The sequence below is a fragment of the Ursus maritimus genome, unplaced genomic scaffold (assembly GCF_017311325.1).
Source record: "Ursus maritimus isolate PB19 unplaced genomic scaffold, ASM1731132v1 scaffold_5, whole genome shotgun sequence".
In the NCBI taxonomy this organism is placed as follows: Eukaryota; Metazoa; Chordata; class Mammalia; order Carnivora; family Ursidae; genus Ursus; species Ursus maritimus.
The window spans coordinates 3437492-3461403 of NW_024426663.1; the positions used below are offsets into that span (position 1 = coordinate 3437492).

Here is a 23912-nt window from a genome sequence, read left to right on the forward strand (position 1 = left end):
AAACCTAATATTAGATGAGGTTATTGCACCATTTATAAGACATTCAAAAGCAATGGTCCAGAGCCACTGCAACACTTTAAAAATAACCATTTGGGGGGGGATTAGAAAAAACCCTCTCCAAAGTGCTTATTAGTATATCCATCTTTTTTTTTTTTTTAAAGATTTTATTTATTTATTTGACAGAGATAGAGACAGCGAGAGAGGGAACACAAGCAGGGGGAGTGGGAGAGGAAGAAGCAGGCTCATAGCACAGGAGCCTGATGTGGGACTCGATCCCAGAACGCCGGGATCACGCCCTGAGCCAAAGGCAGACGCTTAACCGCTGTGCCACCCAGGTGCCCCAGTATATCCATCTTTTAAATCTAGCAGTCTTACATATAGAAATCTGACCAACAATGTCAATGAATTAAGTTTCTGCTCATGTGTAAGTACAAAATATGAATACTTACACATTACCGTGTTGATTTTCAAATCATTCTAACTTGGGCTCCGCTTTACTCCTGTAATTTGGCTTGTGTATGTTTTGTGCCGACTGAGTACATTTTTACCACCAAAAAGCAAAACAGTCTATTCTTACCATAATTAAGAGCTTCTGGTGCTGTCCATTTAATGGGAATCTGCTTTAAGCCAGAAGACGAATACACTCCACCATCCTCTTGACGAGACATTCCAAAGTCACTGATTTTCAGAACGTTATTTTCACCTACCAGGCAGTTTCTTGCAGCAAGATCCCTAGGTTACAATAAGACATAGAAAATACCTATTAAAACAAATTGAAAGCTGCTTTCACATTTATGACTTCCACACTTTGCATTTTTACATTTGCAATGTATTTATAATGAGGTTAAGAATGCTTGTGATTTACCAGTCCTCATCTTTTCTGTCATAGGTAAAAATCACCAGTGAGAATATTTGCGTAGGGAACAGGCCCCATGCTAATTTTCTAGGCATCACATATATTTCCATTTAGATAGAAAAACACTGCTTCTAGGGTTAAGAGAAAATCCCAGAGGGAGGCTAAGCAAACTTGGCATTATTTCTCATTGGACTGGATCTCCTAGAGCAGGACTCTTTTACATAACTTCTGTGATGATGGAATGGTTTCTATCTGTGCTGTGCTGCCCAATAGGTAGTCATTAACCACGTGCGAGGATTAAACACTTGGAATGGAACTCATGTGATGGAGAAACTGAATTTTTAAATTTACTTTTACTTGATTAAATTTAAATAGCTGCATGTCACTAGACAGCCTTTGGCTATTGTAGCCTTAGAGCTTCCCAAGGGCTGGAGAATGGCTGAGGTGCCAGAGAGCTTTGCAACTCTCTCTACTGCCTCTGGGACAGGCACAACTTTGCATGATCTGGCTCTGCCTGTCCTCTCACCTTATCTTGTTCTACCCACACTGGGCTTCTTTCCGTCCTCAAATGCAGGACAAATCCCCTAACATGACAAGCTTATTTCCACTCTAGGGCCTTGCAGTTAGCTGTTCCCTTTACCTGGAGTGCTTTCCCTCTAGGCTACAGTATCGCTGGCTCATCTTCATTCATTCTTAGCTCAAATACCCTCTTCTCAGAGAAATCTTTCTTGATCATCTCTTTTGCTCACTGCTGTCTTCCTTATCAGGTAAGGGTGAAGTCTCTAATTCTAGTGAGAAGCCCTTTAATAATCAAATTCTTATATGTACACCTACATGTTTATACATTTTTATAAATTTAAATATATGTAGAGAGAGGGAGACAATGTTTATGTGTGTATGAATCTATACATACACACAGAAAATCAGATGTTATGTCCCATGGTGCTGCGTATTAAGAAGAAAGTTGTATAAAGGGAGAGGTTTACTGGAAGGAATCCTGTTCTAGATAGGCTGTTAGGGAAGGTCTCTTTGATAATATGGTATTCGATCAAAGACATGAAGGAAGTTAAGAAGAAAGCCCTGGGGATATCTAGGAGGAGAGCATTCAAGATAGAAAGAGCAATAGATAACAAAGACCCTGAAATTGGGACATGCTTGATATATTTATGGAATGAGTGAGGGGAAGAGAATAGTCATTTTAATCAGAGCGTTAGCCTGGACCAAATGATGTATAGCTTCTAAGTTCCTTGGATTTTATTCACAGTAAGCTGGACGGTAACCAGAGAGTTCTGCATACAGGAATGGCAGATCCAGAAAGACCACTTAGGAGATTAGACTATTTCAGAAGTCCATGAAAGGCAACAAGAGCCTGCATGAAGATGGAGTCAGTCAGCTGTATTTGAAAAGTACAATCAATAACATTTGCTGGTAGGCTGGATGTGGAATAGGAGAGAAAAAGAATCATGGATGACTCCCAGATATTTTGGCCTGAACACCTGGAAGGATGGAACTGACATTTATTGAAATGGGGAAGGTTACCCAAAAATTACTGGAAATGATACAGGAATTCAGCCCAAATCGCAGGATATAAAATCAATGCACAGAACTCACTTGCATTTCTATATACTAACAAAGAGAAGAGAAAAAAGTCTCTTTAACAAATGGTGTTGGGAAAATTGGATGGCCACCTGCAGAAAAATGAAACTAGACCATTTCCTTATACCATACACAAAAATAAACTCATACTGGGTAAAAGACCTAAATGTGAGATAAGAATCCACCAAAATCCTAGAGGAGAACACAGGCAGCAACCTCTTTGACCTCGGCCGCAGCAACTTCTTGCTAGACATGTCTCCAAACACAAGGGAAACAAAGGCAAAAATGAACTATTGGGACTTCATCAAGATAAAAAGCTTTTGCACAGCAAAGGAAACAACAAAACCAAAAGACAACCAACGGAATGGGAGAAGATCTTTGCAAATGATTTATCAGATAAAGGGCTAGTATCCAAAATTTATAAAGACCTTATCAAACTCAACATCCAAAAAAATAATCCAGTCAAGAAATGGGCAGAAGACATGGTCAGACATTTCTCCAAAGAAGACAAATAGCCAACAGACACATGAAAAGATGCTCAACATCACTCAGCATCAGAGAAATACAAATTAAAACCACACTGAGATACCACCTCACACCAGTCAGAATGGCTAACATTAACAACTCAGGAAACAACAGGTGTTGGCAAGGATGCAGAGAAAGGGGAATGCTCTTGCACTGTTGGTGGGACTGCAAGCTGGTACAGCCACTCTGGAGAGTAGTATGGAGGCTCCTCGAAAAGTTAAAAAGAGAACTACCCTATGACTCAGCAATTGCACTACCAGGTAGTTATCCAAAGGATACAAACAGTGATTCAAAGGAGCACATGCGCTCCAATGTTTATAGCAGCAATGTCCGCAATAGCCAAACTATGGAAGGAGCCCATATGTCCACGGACAGAAAATGGATAAAGAAGATGTGGTATATATACACAATGGAATATTATTCAGCCACCAAAAATAGTGAAATTGTGTCATTTGCAACAATGTGGATGGAACTAGAGGGCATTATGCTAAGCGAAATAAGTCAGAGAAAGACAAGTACCGTATGATTTCACTCCTATGTGGAATTTAAGGAACAAAACTGATGAGCATAGGGAAAGGGAAGGAAAAATAAAGTAAGACAAAAACAGAGAGAAGCAAACCAAAAGAGACTCTTGACTATAGGAAACAAACTGAGGGTTGCTGGAGGGGAGGTGGGTGGGGGAATGGGGTAAATGGGTGATGGGCATTAAGAAGGGCACTTGTAGTGATAGCACTGGGTTTATATGCAACTGATGAATCACTAAATTCTATCTCTGAAACTAATAATACATTATACATTAATTAAATTGAATTTAAATTAAAAAGAAATGCAGAAAGTTAGTGAGAAGACAGAGGACTAGATTCATGGAGTTGGGTGGAGCCAGCCGACTTATCTCCTATTGTCCATTTCTTTCTTTCTTTTTTTTTTTTTAGTAAAAGAATTCCAATTTTAGCTGAATATATTACCATCCATTTGAAAACTCCTATACTTCCCAACGTCCCCTGCAACCAGACGTGGCCATAATCTAAGTTCTGGACAATGAGATATAAGCATAAGATGTGTTCAGAATTTCTAGGAAGTTTCTTATACCACCTCACCTCTGTCAGAATGGCTAAAATTAACAACTCAGGAAACAACAGATATTGGCGAGGATGCAGAGAAAGGGGAACCCTCTTACACTGTTGGTGGGAATGCAAACTGGTGCAGCCACTCTGGAAGACAGTATGGAGGTTCCTCGAAAAGTTAAACATAGAACTACCCTATGACCCAGCAATTGCACTACTAGGTATTTGCCCAAAGGATTAAAAAAAAAATACACACACACACACACTAGAATATTACTCAGCCATCAAAAAGAATGAAATCTTGCCATTTGCAACAACATGGATGGAACTAGAGTGTATTATGCTAAGCAAAATAAGACCATCAGAGAAAGACAAATACCATATGATTTTACTCCTTTGTGGAATTTAAGAAACAAAACCGATGAACATAGGGCAAGGGAAGGAAAAATAAAATAAGATTAAAACAGAGAAAGAGGCAAACCATAATAGACTTTTAACTGTAGGGAACGAACAGGGTTGCTGGAGGGGAGGTCGATGGGGGTCTGCTAAATGGGTGATTGGCATTAAGGAGGGCACTTGTGATGAATACTGGGTATTATATGTAAATGATGAATCAATAAATTCTGTTCCTGAAACCAATATTACAGTATTTTTAACTAACTTGAATTTGGTAATTTTCTTTTTTTTAAATTATTTCCCATTACATTTCTCCCTCCTGGTAACATAAAGAGGAAGCATACTAAAGTTGGAAAAGCATCAATAGATTAAGGGGCCTGTGTGCCTAATGAGTATGCCATACATATTCTGGACTGTCTACCTTCGTATATGTGGACTTTGTGTGTGTGTGTGGTGTTATATGCAGTCAAAGTAATCCAGTATGGGTGGAGGAGGGCCTTGGTTTTGGACAGGTAGAGTTTATTAGATGTCCAAGTGTAGATGTTGAGTAGGCAACTGAATATATTAGTCTGGAGGTTAAAAGAGGTCTAACAGTTGTCAGCTTTCAGATTTGAGGCAATGGAATTACAGAATACTGTCACCTAGAGAGTGAGTGTAGAAAGGAAACAGAGGTGTTCAGAGACTAAGCCTTAGAGCACACCATCATTTAGTTTCCCGTTTTGTAGTTTTTCCCCTCATTTCTCTTGTAGCTTTCCCGTATGTGGACTCCAGTTACACAGTAATACAAGGGAGACAACATCAGTGTCTGAAACCTAATAGAAACCACATCTTTATGAGCTGAGGAATCAGGAAAAGAGGTCCTTGCAAGTGTAGGGTCATAGAGGGGAAACAGCCAGAGAAGGGGATTACCTGGTTCCATGTTTGAACCCACACAAGTTTCAGCCTAAACCCTGAGCTACACATTTGATGGGCAGACCTAAGACCATTTAGAGAACCAAACTCCTTTAAATCACTGCCCATGTCTCAAAGTAACTCCTGACTGTCTCACACAGGGCACACCAAAACACAGGCTTTGAGAAGTTAACTGTGATATGAGTCACTGTGAGGCAGTGAACCTATATTTTAACCTAACTGGGTTGATTGCGTGCTAAAACAAAACCAAAAATATCAACAATCTCCAGTGCAATATAACAGAGACTTAGAGCCTGTAACATTCACAATATCTAGGGCACAAACTGCTAAACATACAGAAAACAAGAAAAATGTGATCAATTCTAACGGGAAAAACAATCAACAAATACCAACATCAGAGTAACCACATATAAAGTGGCTATTATAACTATACCCCATAAAATAAAGGAAAACACATTTGAAATTAATGGAAAAACAGGTAATCTCAGTCAAGAAATAAAAACTAGAAAAATTATAGAAATGGAGAAACTTAAAATACATATCTAAAACTAAATGTCACTGCATAGGATCAAAAGCATACTGATGATAACAGAGGCAAGAGTCAGTAAACTTGAAAATACCCCAGCTGAAGAGCACCAAGAAAGGAAAATAGAAACACGTGACATAAGCATCAGGGGACCTATACAATATCAAAGGATCGAAAATACATATTACTGGAGTCCCAAAGTAGAGGAATAAAGTGATTGAGGCAGAAAATATGTTTGAAAAAATGATTAAAGAAGTCCCAAATTTAGTTGAAAGAAGTAAAAGTAAGTTTGCATATTCACAAATCTCTGTGAACTCCAAACAGGATAAAAATCAAAGAAAAAAAACACAACAACACCTACCCATATCTTAATCAAGCTGCTAAAATCCAAGAAAAAGAAAATGTCTTAAAAGTAGATACAGAAAATGACACATATGATACAGAAAGCGATTCAAATAATCACAGATTTCTTAAAAAAAAAAAAGATGGGAGCAGAAGATGGTGGAATAACATCTTTCATTTGTTAAGATGGCAATTCTTCTCAATTGATCTACAGACTTAATGTATACCCAGTCAAAATTCTAGCAGATGTCTCTGTCAACTCAGAATTCCACAGCTAGCAAAAATATCCTACAGAAATGAAGGCAGAATAAAGACACTGTCATGTGAAAGAAAACAGAATTAACCAACTGACAGCAGATGTACTCTACCAGAAACATCAGTAGTATTTCAGCCTAAAGGGAAATAATACCAGAAAGAACTCTGAAACATCAGGATAGAAGGAAGCACAACAGAAATGGTAAATATGCGGGCAAATATAAAATTTTTTCCCTCTTAAGTTCTTTAAAATATGACTGAATATTGAAAATGAATATGATAGCATTATCTAATCAGGTTTTCAATGTATGTAAATGCTATGACAACTACCAGATAAGATAAAAATTGAGTGTGAACAAACGGACCAATATGGGTGCAAATTTTCTACATTTCCCATGAAGTGATACAATATTAGCTCTTAATAGTTTGTGGAAGTTTAGGTGTATGTATTGCAATGTATAGAGCAACTCTTAAAGATGTAAAGAGATATAGCTACAATGTCGAGAGATAAAATTATATAGAATGCTAAAAAATACCAAACATTATATAATCAAAATATCAGTATCTAGATATAAAGTGGTTGTTACTACTGATTCTACAGACAGAATAAGATATAGATAACAATGATTCTGTATTTACAAATACAAATTTGGTATCAAAAAATATTCCCAAAAAGCAAACTTCAATTCAGATGGTCTCATTAGTAGGTTTTATCTTACATTCAGGGAAGAAATAACCATATTATGGGAACTTTTTCAAAAAACAGAGAGTAACTGCCTAACTCACTTCATCAGGCCAGTAGAACTCTAATACAAAACCTGACAAAGACACTATCAAAGAAATTACAGAAAAATACTCTCATGAAGACAGAGTCAAATATTTTAAACAAAATGTTAGCAAATCAAATACAGTAATATATAAAAAAGATAATACATCATGGCCAAGTAGGACTTATCCAATAATGCAAGACTGGTTTACCATTTGAAAATGAATCAGTGTAATTCACTAGAATGACAATACAGGGAAGAAGACCATTTGATCTTTCCAATTGATGCAGAGAAAGCATTTGACAGCATCCAATATCTGTTAATGATAAAATGCTCAGCAAACTGGAAATACTGAGGAGCATCTACAAAAAATTCAACTACCAATATCATACTTCATGGTGAAAGACTAAATTGCTGTTCCCTGAGATCAAGGCAAGAATACCTGCTTTCACCATTTCTATTCCTGGGATCTTAGGCTTTGAAATAAGGCATAAAAGCAAACAACAAACAAAAAAATCCTACAAATATCAGACAATAGTAAAACTAGTCCTATTGGCACTATCTGCAGACATGATTTTTTTTTTTTTAACATAGAAAATCCCAGGCTAGAGGAGAACACAGGAAGTAACCTCTTTGACATCAGCTGTAGCAACTTCTTTCTAGATTTGTCTCCTGAGGCAAGGGAAACAAAAGCAACAATAAACTACTGGGACTTCATCAAGATAAAAATCTTCTGCACAGTGAAGGAAACAATCAACAAAAGTAAAAGGCAACTACAGAATGGGAGAAGATATTTGAAATGACATATTTCATAAAGGATTAGTATCCAAAATATATAAAGAACTTATACAACTGAACACCCAAAAAGTGAATCCAATTAAAAAATGGGCAGAAGACATGAATAGACATTTCTCCAAAGAAGACGCACAGATGGCCAACAGACACCTGAAAAGATGCTCAACATCACTCATCATGGGGGAAATACAAATCAAAATTACAATGAGATATCACCTCACACCTGCCAGAATGGATAAAATCAATAATACAAGAAACAATAGGTGCTGGTGAGGATGTGGAGAAAGGGGAACCCTCTTGCACTGTTGCTGGGAATGCAAACTGGTGCAGCTGCTCTGAGAAACAAAAGTTTCCTCAAAAAGTTAAAAATAGAATTACCCTATGAACCAGCAATGGCACTACTACTTACCCAAAGAATACAAAAATACTAATTCAAAGGGATACATGTACCCCAATGTTTATAGCAGCATTATCTACAATAGCCAAAATATGCAGAGATCTCAAATGTCACATCACTGACTGCTGAATGGATAAAGAAGATGTGGCATATATATACAATGGAATACTGATTAGTCATAAAAAAGAATAAAATCTTGCCATTTGCAACAACATGGATGGAACTATAGTGTATTACGCTAAGCAAAATAAGACCATCAGAGAAAGATAAATACCATATGATTGCACTTACGTGGAATTTAAGAAACAAAACAAATGAACGAGGTAGGGGGAAGAGGGAGGCAAGCCAAGAAACAAACTTCTAACTATAGAGAACAAACTGATGGTTACCAGAGAGGGGAGGTGGGTGTGCATGTGTCTGGGGGTGGGGGAGTGTTGAGCAGGTGATGGGGATTAAGGAGTGCACTTGCTGTGATGAGCACTGGGTGTTGAAGATAAGTGTTGAATCACTGAACTGTACACCTGAAACTAACATCATGCTGTATGTTAACTGGAATTTAAATAAAAACTAAAAAAAAAAAAAAAAAAAATCTTAGGGAATTTACATACCAAGAACTAGAATAAATGAATTTAGCACGGTTGTAATATAAAAGGTAAACATAAAAAAACTTCTTGTATGCTAGCAGCAAACAACTGGAAAATTCCATTTACAGTAATGCTAATAAAACAAATACCTACAAATAAGTCTAGCCAAAGACAATCAAGTCCCTTATACTTAAAACTACAAAACTTGACTGAGAAAAAAATAGTAAATAAACAAATGGAGATATTCATTCTATGCTCATTGAGTAGAAGACTCAATACTGTTAAAATGGCCATTTTCCCCAAATCGTAAATTTAATGCACTCCCAGCCATTGTTCTAGCAGATTAGTAAAATTAGACAAGATCTGGTAAAATTAGACAAGCTGCTTTTAAAATGAATATGGAAATGCAAAGATTCTAAAAATAACCAGAGCTTACCTAAACTGATTTTAAATCTTAATTTAAAGCTATTGTTATCACACAGTTCATCAAATGCAAAAAGATATGATAGCTCAATGGAACAGAAGGTCCAGAAATATATCCACAAATGTATGGTCACCTCATTTTTTTTGTTTAAAGATTAATTTTTTTAAATTAAAAACATGTTTAATATTTTATTTGAGAGAGAGTGCGAGCAAGAGAGTGGAGGAGAGGGGCAGAGGAAGAGAATCTTCAAGCAGACTCCCCACTGAGCAGGGATCCCGAGGAGGGGCTCCATCTCACCACCCTGAGATCACGGCCTGGGCAGAAACCAAGAGTTGAATGCTTAGCTGTCTGAGCGACCCACGTGCCCCAATTTATTTATTTTTTAGACGGAGAGAGACCGCACCCACATGTGTGCCGGCGGGGGCGGGAGAGGTTGGGGCAGAGGGAGAGGGAGGGAGAGAATCCCAAGCAGACTCCCTGCTGAGTGCAGAGCCTGATGCAGGGCTCGTCTCACGACCCTGAGATTATGACTTGAGCCAAGAACAAGGGTCAGACACTCAACCAACTGAGCCACCCAGGCGCCCCAACACTCAGCGCAGAGGCACAGCGGCATCACAGTGCCCATCTCCGAAGCCTAGTGGACTGCTGATGCTTCTCGGGGCCACATGCCATTACTGTTGGTCAGAATGAGCTTTTTTGCATGGCAGCCTCTTAGTCGTTGACAGAATTTCAGTGTCAGTGCTTTCCTCGGGTTAACACCCACACTGGGCAACTACGCACACTTCTGGTATCCTGTCCTCACTGCACCGCCAGCTGAGAGGATTGTTCTCCACAATGAGGGTTACAGCTCTGGGAGCGATCGATCTAAAACCAATTTAGAGATACTTGCAATTCACTGTAAATAACATTCAGTAACAGTTACAGAAAACTCTTCTTTGGGGTTGCATGAAGTTCAAGTGAATGGAAATAGTATCTTTTTGGCATCATCTACGAATTAAAATAAAACCTTAGGCCTTCAGGCAGTCAGCACGTACTGCACACTCACCGCTTGCCTGATGTTCTAATAAGTCTTCAGATGGGAAAAGCAGATAGGATCTCTGGGCTGAGTCGCTGGTGATCTAATTTGGAAGAGAAGGCAGACATACACCTTTCCTCCTCCTCCTCCGTTCCCTCCTTTATTAAGCTACTGCCCAGCCCTGAGTCCGACAGTCTAGGAGACACACTGGTGATCCCTGCCTCTTCATGCATGAAACTGCTAGAGAACAAACCAGCATGAGCCAGTGTGTTACAGACTGCAAATCCTATAGGAACTCAGAGACGAGAAATCTCGTAATAGGCTGGTATTGTCCTTCACAGGAGGTGTCAGAGACAGCTATACCTCACCACACGCAGAGGAACGTAACAGCAAATACTGCGACTGCCAAAAAGGTATGGAAATGTTCCACTTAGGTCTGCGGAGTAATCTTCCTTGAAGATACAAAGTCAAACTTCTGGTGTGTACCAGAGGTGTCTTACAAAGTCAAACATAGTATGAGACAGGCTAATTATGGCTCACATGAGAACACAGAGCAGTTGCGGGAAATCCAACGCCAGCCGGCAGTGGAGAGGAGTCAGTTTTCTGTGCTATCTAGAAAGCACGACAGTGGGCATCGTGCTCTGTGGAGATGTTGCCTGTCAGAGCAAACACTGTGGTAAGGCAGGAGTAGCCAGTGTTCTCCTTGTCTGGACGCCTTACCCCAGACGTCATTTTACTGCCTGCAGCTATAATTACACAAAGTCAGGATTTAGCCTTCACACAGGAAAGAAGTTAGACAAATATTTGTGTGTGTGTGTGTGTGTGTGTGTGTGTGTGTTAATACAAAAACTATTCCCACTGGGTCTGGATAATATTGAGTCACAAATAACTAGCAACATTTAGGAGGAGAAATCCTCTTTAAGGCCCCAAGGTTTTCTAATTCTGCCTAAAACATGGCATAGAAGCAGTAACAGCGTGGGGGGTGGGTAGTAAATGAAGCGGGTATCTGATGTAATCCAACCATGTACTACTTAATCCATGCCCAATGGCTGGCTACAACCTTTGAACTTTAAACAAGAGCTAAAATTGGTTACCTTTAAGAAAAGAAGTGACACTTCAAACTCCCCTCTCAGAAGAGAAAAAAACAAATTGTGTAACAAACATATGAAAAACCCGTTTTCTGAAAAAGCCAAATGTCATCAATGACTTTGAAACAATATATATGAATGTTTTGATGGAAGGAGAGTAGGAATGCCAGTTTCTTGTTGCAAAATTTTGTACACGATAACAGAAACAGAATAGTAAACTGTCTCAGAGTGCACCAGGAAACGGAGCTTGGGCAAGGGGGAGTGTCTCTGGCAACAGCGCTGACCCCTTGGGGCCCATTTACACTGGCCAATACCGAAGGCACTACTGAGCTGACAGTGATGGCATCAGAGATTAGCCAAAAAAGAGATGACCAGCCAGATTCTACCACAAGTCACATGTTGCTCATTTCCACTTCAGAATCTCCCTTATTTTTCCTTTGAATAAAACACATGTAGGGGCCCTTGGGTGGTGCAGTCGGTTAAGCTTCTGACTCTCGGTTTCAGCTCAGGTCCTGATCTCAGGGTCGTGAGACTGAGCCCTGTGTCCGGCTCCGTGCTTGGCGCAGTCTGTTTAAGTTTTTCTCTCCCTCGGCCCCTCCCCCCTGTGCTCTTTCTCCAAAATAAATTTTAAAAAATAATACATATTTTTAAAAAAGTATATGTAAATATGAAAATCTCCCCACATTTCTCATTTTCAAGCACACCCTTGATTTCACCCCTAGTTTTTGATTGGTCTTCCTTCCCTTCACGACCTCCTCCATCACTCTTCACACCCTTGCCTTGGCAAGTTCTCTGCCCATTATTACTGAGGCACTTATTTCTAAAAGTATAGCTCCCAAAGGAAGCCCCAGCTGCAAAACTGAAAATTAGTCCCATTATTAAACTGTGCTTTTTCTCTTCCTTGGAAAAATTGTTCAGTGTCACAGACTTCTGGGATGTTGGAAACAAAAGTGTTACTTCTGTGAATGCGGTACCAGACCAGGGTGGAGGGAGGGTTAGAGTATAATTCATGCTTTTTTGCTCAGGGCTGGTCCAAGGCCCTTTGGGTACACATGGTGAGAGCCAAAGGACTCTCTGTTCCTGAAATGGCCCTCCTGCTGCCTGTCAGGACATAGACTCCTCAATATGTGAGTATCTTCATTTGCTTAAAGCCACTGCTAAAATGCAAATGTGTTACCTGTGGGGAAGGGGGTACATATTAGCAATGACTCGCATTTTGACATTGATTTTTTGAACAAATCAGTACGTATAAAGACATACGAAGTCTTAAGGAGATGGATGATAGGGCAGTTTTGTGAGAAGAGGGGGAAAGGGAAAATGGACAAGCATAGGGAACTGGCTATAAACAGGCCTGGGCAAGGCACACAGTGGGCTCTTGCGGGAAGAGTCACAGGGTGACTATTTAAAGGTATGCTGTGGTATTGGGTAAGGGCGATAATGCAAATGTGACTCCTAAAAAGTCTGTCTAGGGCTGGCTCTTGTGTATTTATTCTAAACCAGGCTACCTTCTTTTCAGCAGCAGGGAAGATCATCACTGGGGCTCAAATGCCTCAGCCACTGAATCTACCCGTAGGGGAGCCATGCTCCACTGGCTGCATTCTGCGAAGAAACTGAGGCCTTTGGTGATTTCCTCTGATGAGGCTGCTGCCCGGTAGCTGGGACACACAACCACCCAGTCCGTGCCCGACACAGCTGCCTGAGAACCATTTATGGGCGCTACTGTAAGTCATCTGCCCTTACTTAAAATGGACACGTTCAGCGCGTACTGAAGTGCTTACTCCTTTTGGCTCTTTCCTTTCCTTCCCTTTCCTGGGGCGAGTTCCCTGTAGGACAGTTCTGTTTGGCAATGGACAAATACTAACTGCACATATTCTTGTATTTAGCTTAGAAATCAAATTCCTAGGTAGTTAGCTAAAGCAAAGCACCTCATACTAAATATGGACACTGACGACAAATTCACAGCCGAACACATACAGTGATAACACTTGCCTCAGTCTTTAAATTTACCGGCAGAACCCAAGGGGAACTTTATATTTAACTACTGTGATTAGCCTGGTTTATAGTTTGATGAAATGGGTACTCTGTCTGTTTAGTCAGGTATAACTCTCCCAGTCACTGGTTTTTGCTATCATCTGTGGGCCACATTGTGCAATGAGACAACGAATCTCTAGTGACTAGCTTTGGGTACATAATTTAAATAAATTTTGATCTAATGTTAGATCTCTTAAGATATAAAAAAAATCTGCTCTAAGGGCTTAGGGGAATAGGGGAGGACACATTAAAAAATATTGACGGAAAGTAAATGTTTAAATCTCTAGTTCAAAGAAATATACCAAGTTCCAATGGGTAATTCACCAACAAAACTGACTTCTGTCTCAAGCATGAACGTTAAAGGCCACTAGCTGTCTGAGGCTGCAGTAAACTGCATTGCAAGTACTTGCCTCTGAAGTTAGCCTCAGTACTAACGCCAAGAGCCTCTACTCCTACAAGACTGCTCGAAGGGAGACACTCCCACTCTGAGAGTATGAGAAGTAAAAATGGAAGCCAGTTGCTTGAGTGACAAATGATATAACTTAAAATATTACATTTGGAATGTGATAAGTTACTCTGAACAACAGAGAGAAAAAAGTGACCAAACCACTCCTTACCGAATAGCCATCATGATAATAGCTATCATTTATTGAGGGCTTTATATGTGTCAGGTACTGTTCTAAATGTTTTCCACATAACCCATCTTCTGTCAATACTCAACTTCATGCATACTAATCTGAACATTAAATACCTCTTAGATTTTTCCAGAAGTGATTATGCAAACATTTCCACTGTTGGGAGTTCTGGACTTGGGATCAGGAGACCAGAATTCTCACCAGTGTTTTCCTTAACAAGTTGTTTCAGTGAGTACATCACACAACATTTTCCTGGACCTTGGAAATGAGAGCACCAGCTGTTGACTTTCCTGAGCATGAGGGCACGTTAAACGATTTTATGATTCCTTTGTACTATATCCACCCTGATGTAAGAGTCGTATATTTTATAACGGCTGACAGAGGAAATACAACAGGATAAAAAGTTACTAAGAATTCAACAATGTTCTGAAATGAATTTCTCTTTTATTAATCACAATAGTAAAACAGTACTGCATATTTAGACACACACACACACACACACACACACGATATTATTCTGTCTCAAATGCTTGATATGCACCTGGAACACTTGCAACAACTTGGAGGAACCAGGGGTCCATGAGTCTGTCAGTTGATAGTCACCATATATACCAACTCTAACATTCTGTTACATTTTAGGTTAAAGGCATTGTCTTCCTGGAACTGGCTGGATAAACCTAGCCACACGGTGGTGCTAGATGGTCCTGGTGAAGTTTCCCACATTTCCAGTGCAACAATGAGTGTTAACAGCTCACGAATAGAAGTAAAGCCTGGAGGGTAAGAGACAAGAGCGCCATTCCCTGTGGCCAACAGTCCCACCCACCCCAGGGCCAAAGTATCACAATACAGGCATCCTTTTGCTTGCCTCTGCTGAAAAACTTGGGTACAACCCAGAAAATGCACTTCCCAATGATGTAAGAATAATACCAAGTATTTATTAAGCACTTAGTAGGAAACAGGCACTTTACCTGTTATCCCTAATCCCTATTTAAGTGTAGATATCTATTATACAGATAAAGAATATTTATTTATTTAAGAAATTAAGTAATTTGCCCAAGAACACAGAGATATTAAGTGACTCAGTACAGAATCTCTCTTTCTCCAAAGCCCATGTTCTTTTAGTATTTTACAAAGCTGAGTGTTCCCTTGGTTTCTTGGAAATATTAATTTTATCTTGAGAAAAGTAGTCCTCTGCACGACCTGCTGAGATAGATGATTGCCACTTTGTTCCTGAGACATGATTTCTTTCTCATTTAAGTTTCGTGGAATAGAATCCCTGACTCAATACTTAGGCTCTGGAATATAGAATATGTTGAGAGGACTAAAATCCGCATTATTTTTCTATGCTGTGTCAAGGCACATAACAATTTCTCCACAATCTTTTTGTTGTAGTTTATACTTTCATGATGTGATCTACATACTCACACTAGGGCCCAAGTTAAGATATAAAAGACACATCAAGGAGCAGAGCAACTGTATGATCTGTGATGCACAAGGTACAGTAACGAGCCCCGGGATCATTTACATTTTTACAGTCTGCAACATGTCCAGCTACTGATGAACAAACACGCTCTGATTATGGTAGAAGGCACCTGGATTTAGATACTGACTGATCTGCTGTGGTTAACTCTTCGCAGGATCACTGTCTCTGTGCAATGGATGGCGCCAGCTCTGCCCTTTGCTGAGAGGGTCAGTAATGGAGGACATCCACCAAATGCCCCATTGACCAGCCCCTTCTCTCCCCCAACCAGACAGAGCCAGCCTGCACTTCTGCCTTTGGTTCGAAGATCCCTAATAGACCCTTAGGCTGTGCGCCTGAGGCGGAAAGATAGACTCATTCGGTGTAGGAACTCAGGAAGAGTCCTCAGAACAGACTGAGCCCCTCGGTACAGAGGGGAAACATCCAGTCCTATTTTCTGTGGCGCCAGTACTCTTCAGGGACAACACTTTTCAGTATTTATAGCATTTCAAGAGGAGGAATGCTTTTCTCTCGTGTGCCTCAACCGTTCTTTCCTTGCCTCCCATTTACATTCTTTTAAAATGAAATTTTCATTATTCCCATTTCAATTTCTAATGTTGTTTTCTGGGTTTATGAAGTGATATCCCAGGTGACTATATAATAAATTTCTTTTCAGTCCCATGATTGCTTTCAGTGTATGAAATCCAAATAGGAGAGTCTACGTTACAAATACAGGTCTATTTTATAATAATTCATTTTTATCTTGAAACAAATATCTGAAATTCAATTTCTTTTCTGTCTCTATTTTCTTTCCATAGTCAAGAGAGCTTGCTTTAGCTTTGTTCAATTTTAATTCTGCATTCTGTTTGATAATATAATACCACAAAAATATAAAGTCTTAAGATTTGATTTCATATATGTAGCTGTTTTTCTCTTCTTGTAATGCTACAAGATAAAAGTTTTTAAAAATATTCACCAAACGTCCTTCCATAATTAGTCGTTATTCATTCCGTGATTCTTTGATGTATTCACACAAAATCTGCATTTTGCATTCATGAAGGATTACTTGTCTGAGCAAATATTAACTTTGCATATACATGTGTCCTTTTGGTCTTTTAATGAAATTTTCCTTTACCAGTTTGCAGACCACAGTTACATAAAACAAAAGTGTCTGAAAGACTCAAAGTGGACAAAATAATTTATATAAATGTAAAACCCATTCACGAAAAATTCCAAAAAATTGTGGCAAATTTAGAGTGATCTTCAAACTACCGGAGGAGAAATGTGACAGCTGCTCACCGGCGTTCAGTGAGAGCGCGCAGCGGCAGCAGCACATCAAAGTGACCGCCACAGCATCTTGGTGACGTTACACCTGGGGTAATTACCTGCGTGGGAGCTGAATTAGGGTCTTTAAACTCCATGAAATGCCAAGTTGTCATTTTAGTGCCATCAACTGAATCTGAGCTGATATTAAGTAATAGATGGACCCTTTAGATTATTCAGAGTATTTTTAAAGCCAAGTAATTAAGGCTACACTTGACACTTTCCTTGTTAAGACCTTGTTATATTGACACAAGTAGTCACTCTTCTGAATACATGCTATAAGATAATATATAATTTGGACTATGAGGCCCAACACATTTGACAACAATGATGGTGGAAATAAGAAATGGAACAATTTCTGGTTATTTGATCTGGGAACTGATCAAGGAAACACTACTAAGTCTCCATTACACAGATGAGTTTCTATGTTCTAAGAATAGAGTATTCTAGGGTTGCTGCTTGACATACACAAAAATAATCTTTATGTATATACGTATGAATGTATGTATGTATCTATTTATCATTTATCTATCTATTGTAGGCTCCACACCTGGTGTGGAGCCCAACATGGGGCTTGAACTCATGACCCCGAGGTCAGGACCTGAACTGATATCAAGAGTCAGATGCTTAACCGACTGAGCCACCCAGATGCCCCAAAACTCTCAATATTTTATATCAAAAGACACACTTCTAATTTACTTTTTTAAAGTACTATTTCATTAATCTTATAGGATCTAGCTACTAAAAATAAACAAGGACATACACACATATATCCATACAGACATATGTATGTACATATTAACCAATAAGTCTATCGTTTCAACTTTCCTTTAAGACCTTACTAGATACCAGGGCCTTTGCTATATGCTACAGATAAAGATAACCTAATTCCTGTCCTCAAGCAGTTCAATTTTGCAAGAAGAGATAGCTATGTAAGCATATAAACTACAGTATTGGAAATTACAAGTGTGAGGGTTAGGAGTAAGCTCTCAGAGACAGGTGTAGTATGAAAAATATGGCCATAATATTTTGTACTTCACCCTGTGTCCAGGCTAACCTGCTACTCTGACAAGCAGAATTTGGCAGAAGTAATGTTATGAAGTTCTGGACTGTAGGCCTCCAGAGACTTCCAGCTTCTACTTTTGTCTTCCTGGAACACTCCTGATACCATGTAAAGAAGCCTGGGTGAGAAACTGTGTGGGGGGGAGGCAGAGTGGTAGGGCAGCCTACAGTCCATTGGAAGGCTCCAGCCATGTGAGTGAGACTAAACTAAACCCTCTAGCCCTAGTTAAGCTAGTGGATATCTGTCTGAAGCCACATAAGTGATCCTAAGGGAGAACAGTAAAAAGCCACTCGACTGAACCCAGCCCAAACTGATGGAACAAAAAGAAATAAATGATTGTTGTTTTAAGTCACTGTATTTGGGGTGGTATTTTATGAAACGAGAGATAATTGGTACAACAGATTTAGTAACAGTGAGAGAATGTTAGCTCAACAGCAAGGATGGGTAGGGCAGAGTCGGAGATAAGAGACCAAAGAAAACTGTCACTGTTCATGTCTTCTCATCCATCCCCAATAGAAAACTGTGGCAGGCACCTTCTCACTGGTGCAATGATTTTTCCTAATTTAGCTTCTGATCTTCAGCTTTGAATTTGCTTTCTCTCTAGCATCTAGCTTTTTATTAGCTGAGTTTTCCCTCTTTCAAGCTTTTTTGAACCAATGATGTCCAGGCTTTTGACTGCTATCTCTTCTCGATGCTGCTTCTTGGAACATCTTTGTGTCCAGCCAATGCCATTCCCAAGGGCTCTACCTGGCCCCAAGCTTCTGCACTACCACTTCTAACCGGATATGAAAAGAAGAATAAAGTTTAAACAACTGGCATATGGAAGCTAGTTAATTTAGTGGTAAACTTCCCCGAGATGCTTTGAGGGAATTCTCATATCAGACTGGAGCAAATCACAATAAGTGATATGGATATTGATTACTCTAAGTCATCAGTAATGGTTAACTATTGTGGGGTACACTTGGTATCACAAGCAGAAATATGTGGTAGACAGTTTATCATTATTTCCATTAAAAAATTTAAAACTGGTGGGGACAAGGCCAAGAGATAAACGGACTTGATTCCTTAAAAAAAGTGCTATCTATTTAGCACTTAATTTTGCCAGGCACTGTTCTGGCAAAGCAGCGACAAAACAGACTAGAATTCATATCGCTGGGAGACGTACATTCCTCTGGTATGAACTAAATGATGCATGATCAAATAGGACAGATCTAAAAGAATTACTTAAGGACATATTCCATACAATGTAAAACGGGGATCCATCAAAGGGGAAGGGGTGGGGAGCAAAGAAACATGTGACACAATTACATCTAAATAACTGTTGATCCATTCTGTTAAAAAAAAATGAAGACAAAAACCTAGATGGCTTCAAACTGCTTAGTGGAAGGGAAGAGACAGGAGGGAGGAGGGTACAGGGAAAAACAGGCTCAAGTCCTCATGCTGCTCACACGAGAGAGCAGGATTAGGATGGAAGGAGCAGATGCTAACACACAAAAAGCGGGTGCGGTACTTCCCACTACCACCAGAAAGTAGAATTGAGGGAAAAGAGCACCCATTAGAATAAAAAGAACTATTCCATATGACTAAAAAGTAGAACTCACCTAAAAGATAGCTGTTAATGATCCTAAAAGATAGCTGTTAATGATCCTAAATGAAAATGTTGCAAATGATGAAAACAACAGGGAATTTAGACACACTGTGAGTTAAGGGCAAGAACAAAAGAAGCACAATTCAAAACAGACATAGAACCAGTCAGAGGGGGGTAATGTAATACATGGACGTCAGTAATACCAGCAGAGATGAAGGGAGACAGCAGCAGCAGCAAGTATCACACAGGGACGAGAGATCTGTTTTCTACACAAACAGCAACTCAACAAACACTAATAAAGGAAAATGGAGGCCATCTTTGAGTATTTTAATAGTACTATCACTAATGGAAGGAGGGTCATTCAGATTCGATCCATGTGGACACAATCAGAGTAATTATGGGATCCCACACTGGAGCAGTGTGTGGTCTGATTATTAGGCAGTGATGTCATTTTGTGGAGAAGTTGTGCTGGCTTCACTGCTTGGCTTGTTTAAAGCAAGGTGACCAGGGCCTCTGGGAAAGGGGCCTTTGAGAAAGAAGGGAGTGGTAAGTCTTCTACTAGGAACTCTCTAGCTCTAACCTCAGAACCAATTATTTTTTTAAAGCTAACTAGTTTAGGTTTTCTGCAATTTATTTTGGTCGCTGATTCTATTAATACAACAAGAGGCAAAACAACCATTATGCAGATAAAGTGTTGGTTTTATTTTCTGAATGTTTCTGTAGACCATTATATTAACTACATAACAGACAAGTAAATCTCATCAAACTGCCATATGCTAAATAATGAAGTTATTGTCTAAAACCTAACTTTCTATAAAAGTTTTCTTCATATTCCGGATCCTATTTATATCATATTATCAAACAATATACTAAGCAGTAATGTTTTAAAATGAATGGTCAGTATTTTCTTTAAATTAAATTTGAATTCTGGGGCACGTAGGTGGCTCAGCTGGTTAAGTGTCTGACTTGATTTCAGTTCAGGTCATTATCTCAAGAACATGAGATTGAGCCCCGCATCGGGCTCCATACTGGGCATGGAGCCTGCTCAAGATTCTCTCTCCCTTCCTCTCCCTCTGTCCCTCCACTCCCCTCTAAAAAAAAAAAAAAAAAACTTTAAAAAATTAAAGTTGAATCGTTTGTACTAAAATTAATTTTATTCTTGTTTGATCATAGTGGAAGAGCAGCTGCTCATTTTTATGCCAATATCTATTTTTTTTTCTCTAAAAATGGTCTCACCAAAGTTCTTTCCAACAATAATAACAAAGAATTCCACTCATGCTGAACTAATAATGGTTCAGGAAGATAATTTATGAAAAAGAAAAGTCTTCCTGTTTTAAAAGAGAAATGACAGAAAGATAAGGCCCAAACTCAAAAAAGGGATCATTTATTAAAAACTCAAAAGCATTTACTGCGTTTAGTAAAATGCCAATAGTATTCAAGAGAGTGACAGTGGATAAACATTTTAGTTGATAGTGTGATTATGAGTAAGAAAAACAGACAATGCTGAACAAAGTGGGTCTAAATTATATAGCAAATGAGACAGCAGAGTTCCTGTCTATAGGAATTTTTAGGATGTTAGCATATGGGGAGGTGACAGAACCTCTTCCTCTGGGACTGTTAAAGAAGGGTAAGATCACTGATTCAGCAAACATTTTCTAGACACCTAATTTGTAGCAAACACTGACAGTGTTAGAAAAGACCAGGTTCCTGTCCTTACGGAATCTATACTATGGTGGTAAAAAGTGATCTTACAGGAGAGAGAACAAAGGTCTGCAGAGGACATGATCAAGTAGATGGGGAAAGATGGTCAGAAACGCTTCATGCTTGGGCTCCCTGCTGGGTGTAGAGCCTACCGAAGGGGGGGGAAAAAAAGAAAAAAAAGAAAAAAAAAAAAAGCTTCATGCTTGAGGATAACCTTGCTAAATATTTACACACTTGCTAAGGCAATTATCCAGACAGGGAGACTATGTTTGACATGACCTATGGAAAAAAAATTTTCAAATCTTCTCATTACATAAAGGATTGACTAAATAACTCTTCCAGTGTTATCAAATTAAAATAACTCAGTCTTCTAAACATTCATGCTAAGTTCTAGTCAATTTTAAATGTTTGTTGTTTCAAGCCTTATGCATGTCTGAACTGAACTTTCACATATTTCACCAGGCAAAAAAATATTTTTCTACAGGATGGTATGAAAAAGGTATGTACATGACACCCAAGGAAATAGTCTTAGAAATGCTACAGAAAAACAAAAAGAAAAGAAAAAGACAAAAGGGGATTTCCAATGTCTTTTGACTTCTAGGAAGAGATGGGATAGGACTCAAACTGGGAGTCCCAGAAAAGGCAGCTGAATATATTCTGAACAGAAGGTGCAAAGTCAGAAATAAGGTAAATCAGTAAGCAAAGAACCAGATGGGAAGAGTCAGAAGGGGTTTCAAATCAGCAAGAACAAGAGGTAGGCACTGTGTAGGTCTTAGATCTGGAAGCCAGAACTAAACTATAAAATTTCAGAAACAAAAGCATAGGAGAAAATCTTCATGACCTTGGGTACGAATTTCTTAGATATGCTACCAAAAGCATGATCCATAAAAGAAAAAATTGAGAACTTTAGACTGCATTAGAATTAGAAACTTCTCTTGAGAAAAAAAAAAAAAAAGGACAGCTACAGCTGAAAGAGAAAATATTTGCAAAGTATCTGAACCAGGACTTGTATTAAAAATATAACAAATGCTTACAACTAAATAACAAGACAACAGCCTGATTAACAAAAAGTGGGCAAGAGATTTAAACAGACACTTCACCAAAAGATGACATGTGAATAGCAAGTAAGCACAGGAAAAGAAGCTCAACATCACTAGTTGTTAGGAAAATAAAATTAAAACCACAACCAGACACCAGTACGTTCCCCAGAATAAGAAAAGACTAACAGTAAGAAGCGTGGCTTAATTGTGCAGGGAAGCTGCAACGCCCATACATTGTTCTGGCCATGCAAAATGCAACAGTCGCTTAGAAACAACTTGGCAGTTTCTTATAACATTAAACATAATTTTCCCCATGCAACCCCCCATTCAACCTTTAGAGATTTGCCCAAGAAAAATAAAAACATATATTCACACAAAGACGTACATATGAATATTTATAGCAACTTTGTTTATGATAGCCCCAAACTGGAAATAATCCATATGTTCATCAACTGGGGCTAGAAAAACAAACTACGGTATAAAATGGAATACCCCTCAGAATCTAAAAGGTAAGAACCATATGCAACAACATGGATGGATCTATAAAGCACTATGTTTTCAGTGAAAAAAATCTAGAACAAAAGATTATATACTGAATGGTGCCATGTAAATAAAATTTTAGAAAAGGCTAAACTATAACGAGAGAAAACAGATTAGTATCCCCAGGGCCAGGGGTAGAAGAAAGGGACTGAGTACATAGCAGCACAAGAAACTTTCTGGGGTGATGGACGTGTATTGCTCGTTACATGATTGTACACGTTTGGTAAAACTCATCCAACTGTACCTTAAAATTGGCGCGTTTTATTGTATTTAAATTATACCACAATAAAGGGAAAAAATTATGTAAGGTGCCCTATGTTATAAAGTTAATGGTATTATTATGTATAAAAAACTTGGATGAACATGATAATATGGGATCTCTTAACATGGGATTTTAAAATAATTTAAGGACCACACAAATAATTTATTGTTAAATTAAACTTAAACCAGACAAATAAATATATTAAAATATTGCCTCTCTTTAATATATGAAAATGCTTCTGAGGATTAATATTCTGCTTTATTATCTTGGTGAGATTTTTGTCCAGTCATTGTCACAGGACCAGCCCCACACTGTGATGAGCATTTGTCAGAAGAAGGAAAGCTTGGATGAGAGTGTGTACATTTCTAGCCTGTGGCTTTTTCCAAAACTGAAAAGCTAACTGGTCTATGTGGCACTTACATTTTGTGTTATAACCTTTTTTGTTTTTTGTAAAACAAACTAAAATTCCATAAACTGTCTTTGTATTACTTTAAGGGTATTATCTCATTAAAAAGATGGTATTTACATTAATACCCAAATAAAATCCCTTTTCTTTTCCTTTGAGCACTTACGATGCCAAACTCTTACAAAAGAAACTAAGAACTGGAACTCTTAAAACTTAGAGATTGAGTTATACTATTAAATGTTATGTAACTCATCATTTATCTATTTTTTATTTCATATTTTTTAAAGATACTAATGGTACAAAAATAACTTGAAAACAAGGC

General features: G+C 38.6%; 1 protein-coding gene across 7 annotated transcripts in view; it reads right to left on the reverse strand.

Annotated features, from left to right (window-relative positions):
* The window catches only part of FER (FER tyrosine kinase), a 424607-nt gene that overhangs the window by 21109 nt on the left and 379586 nt on the right, over positions 1 to 23912 (reverse strand). For all 7 annotated transcript variants that reach the window (XM_040621988.1, XM_040621989.1, XM_040621985.1 and 4 more), the window contains one exon: positions 578 to 732. In XM_040621988.1, the coding sequence (XP_040477922.1) occupies positions 578 to 732 (155 nt within the window). The remainder of the gene's footprint in view (positions 1 to 577; positions 733 to 23912) is intronic.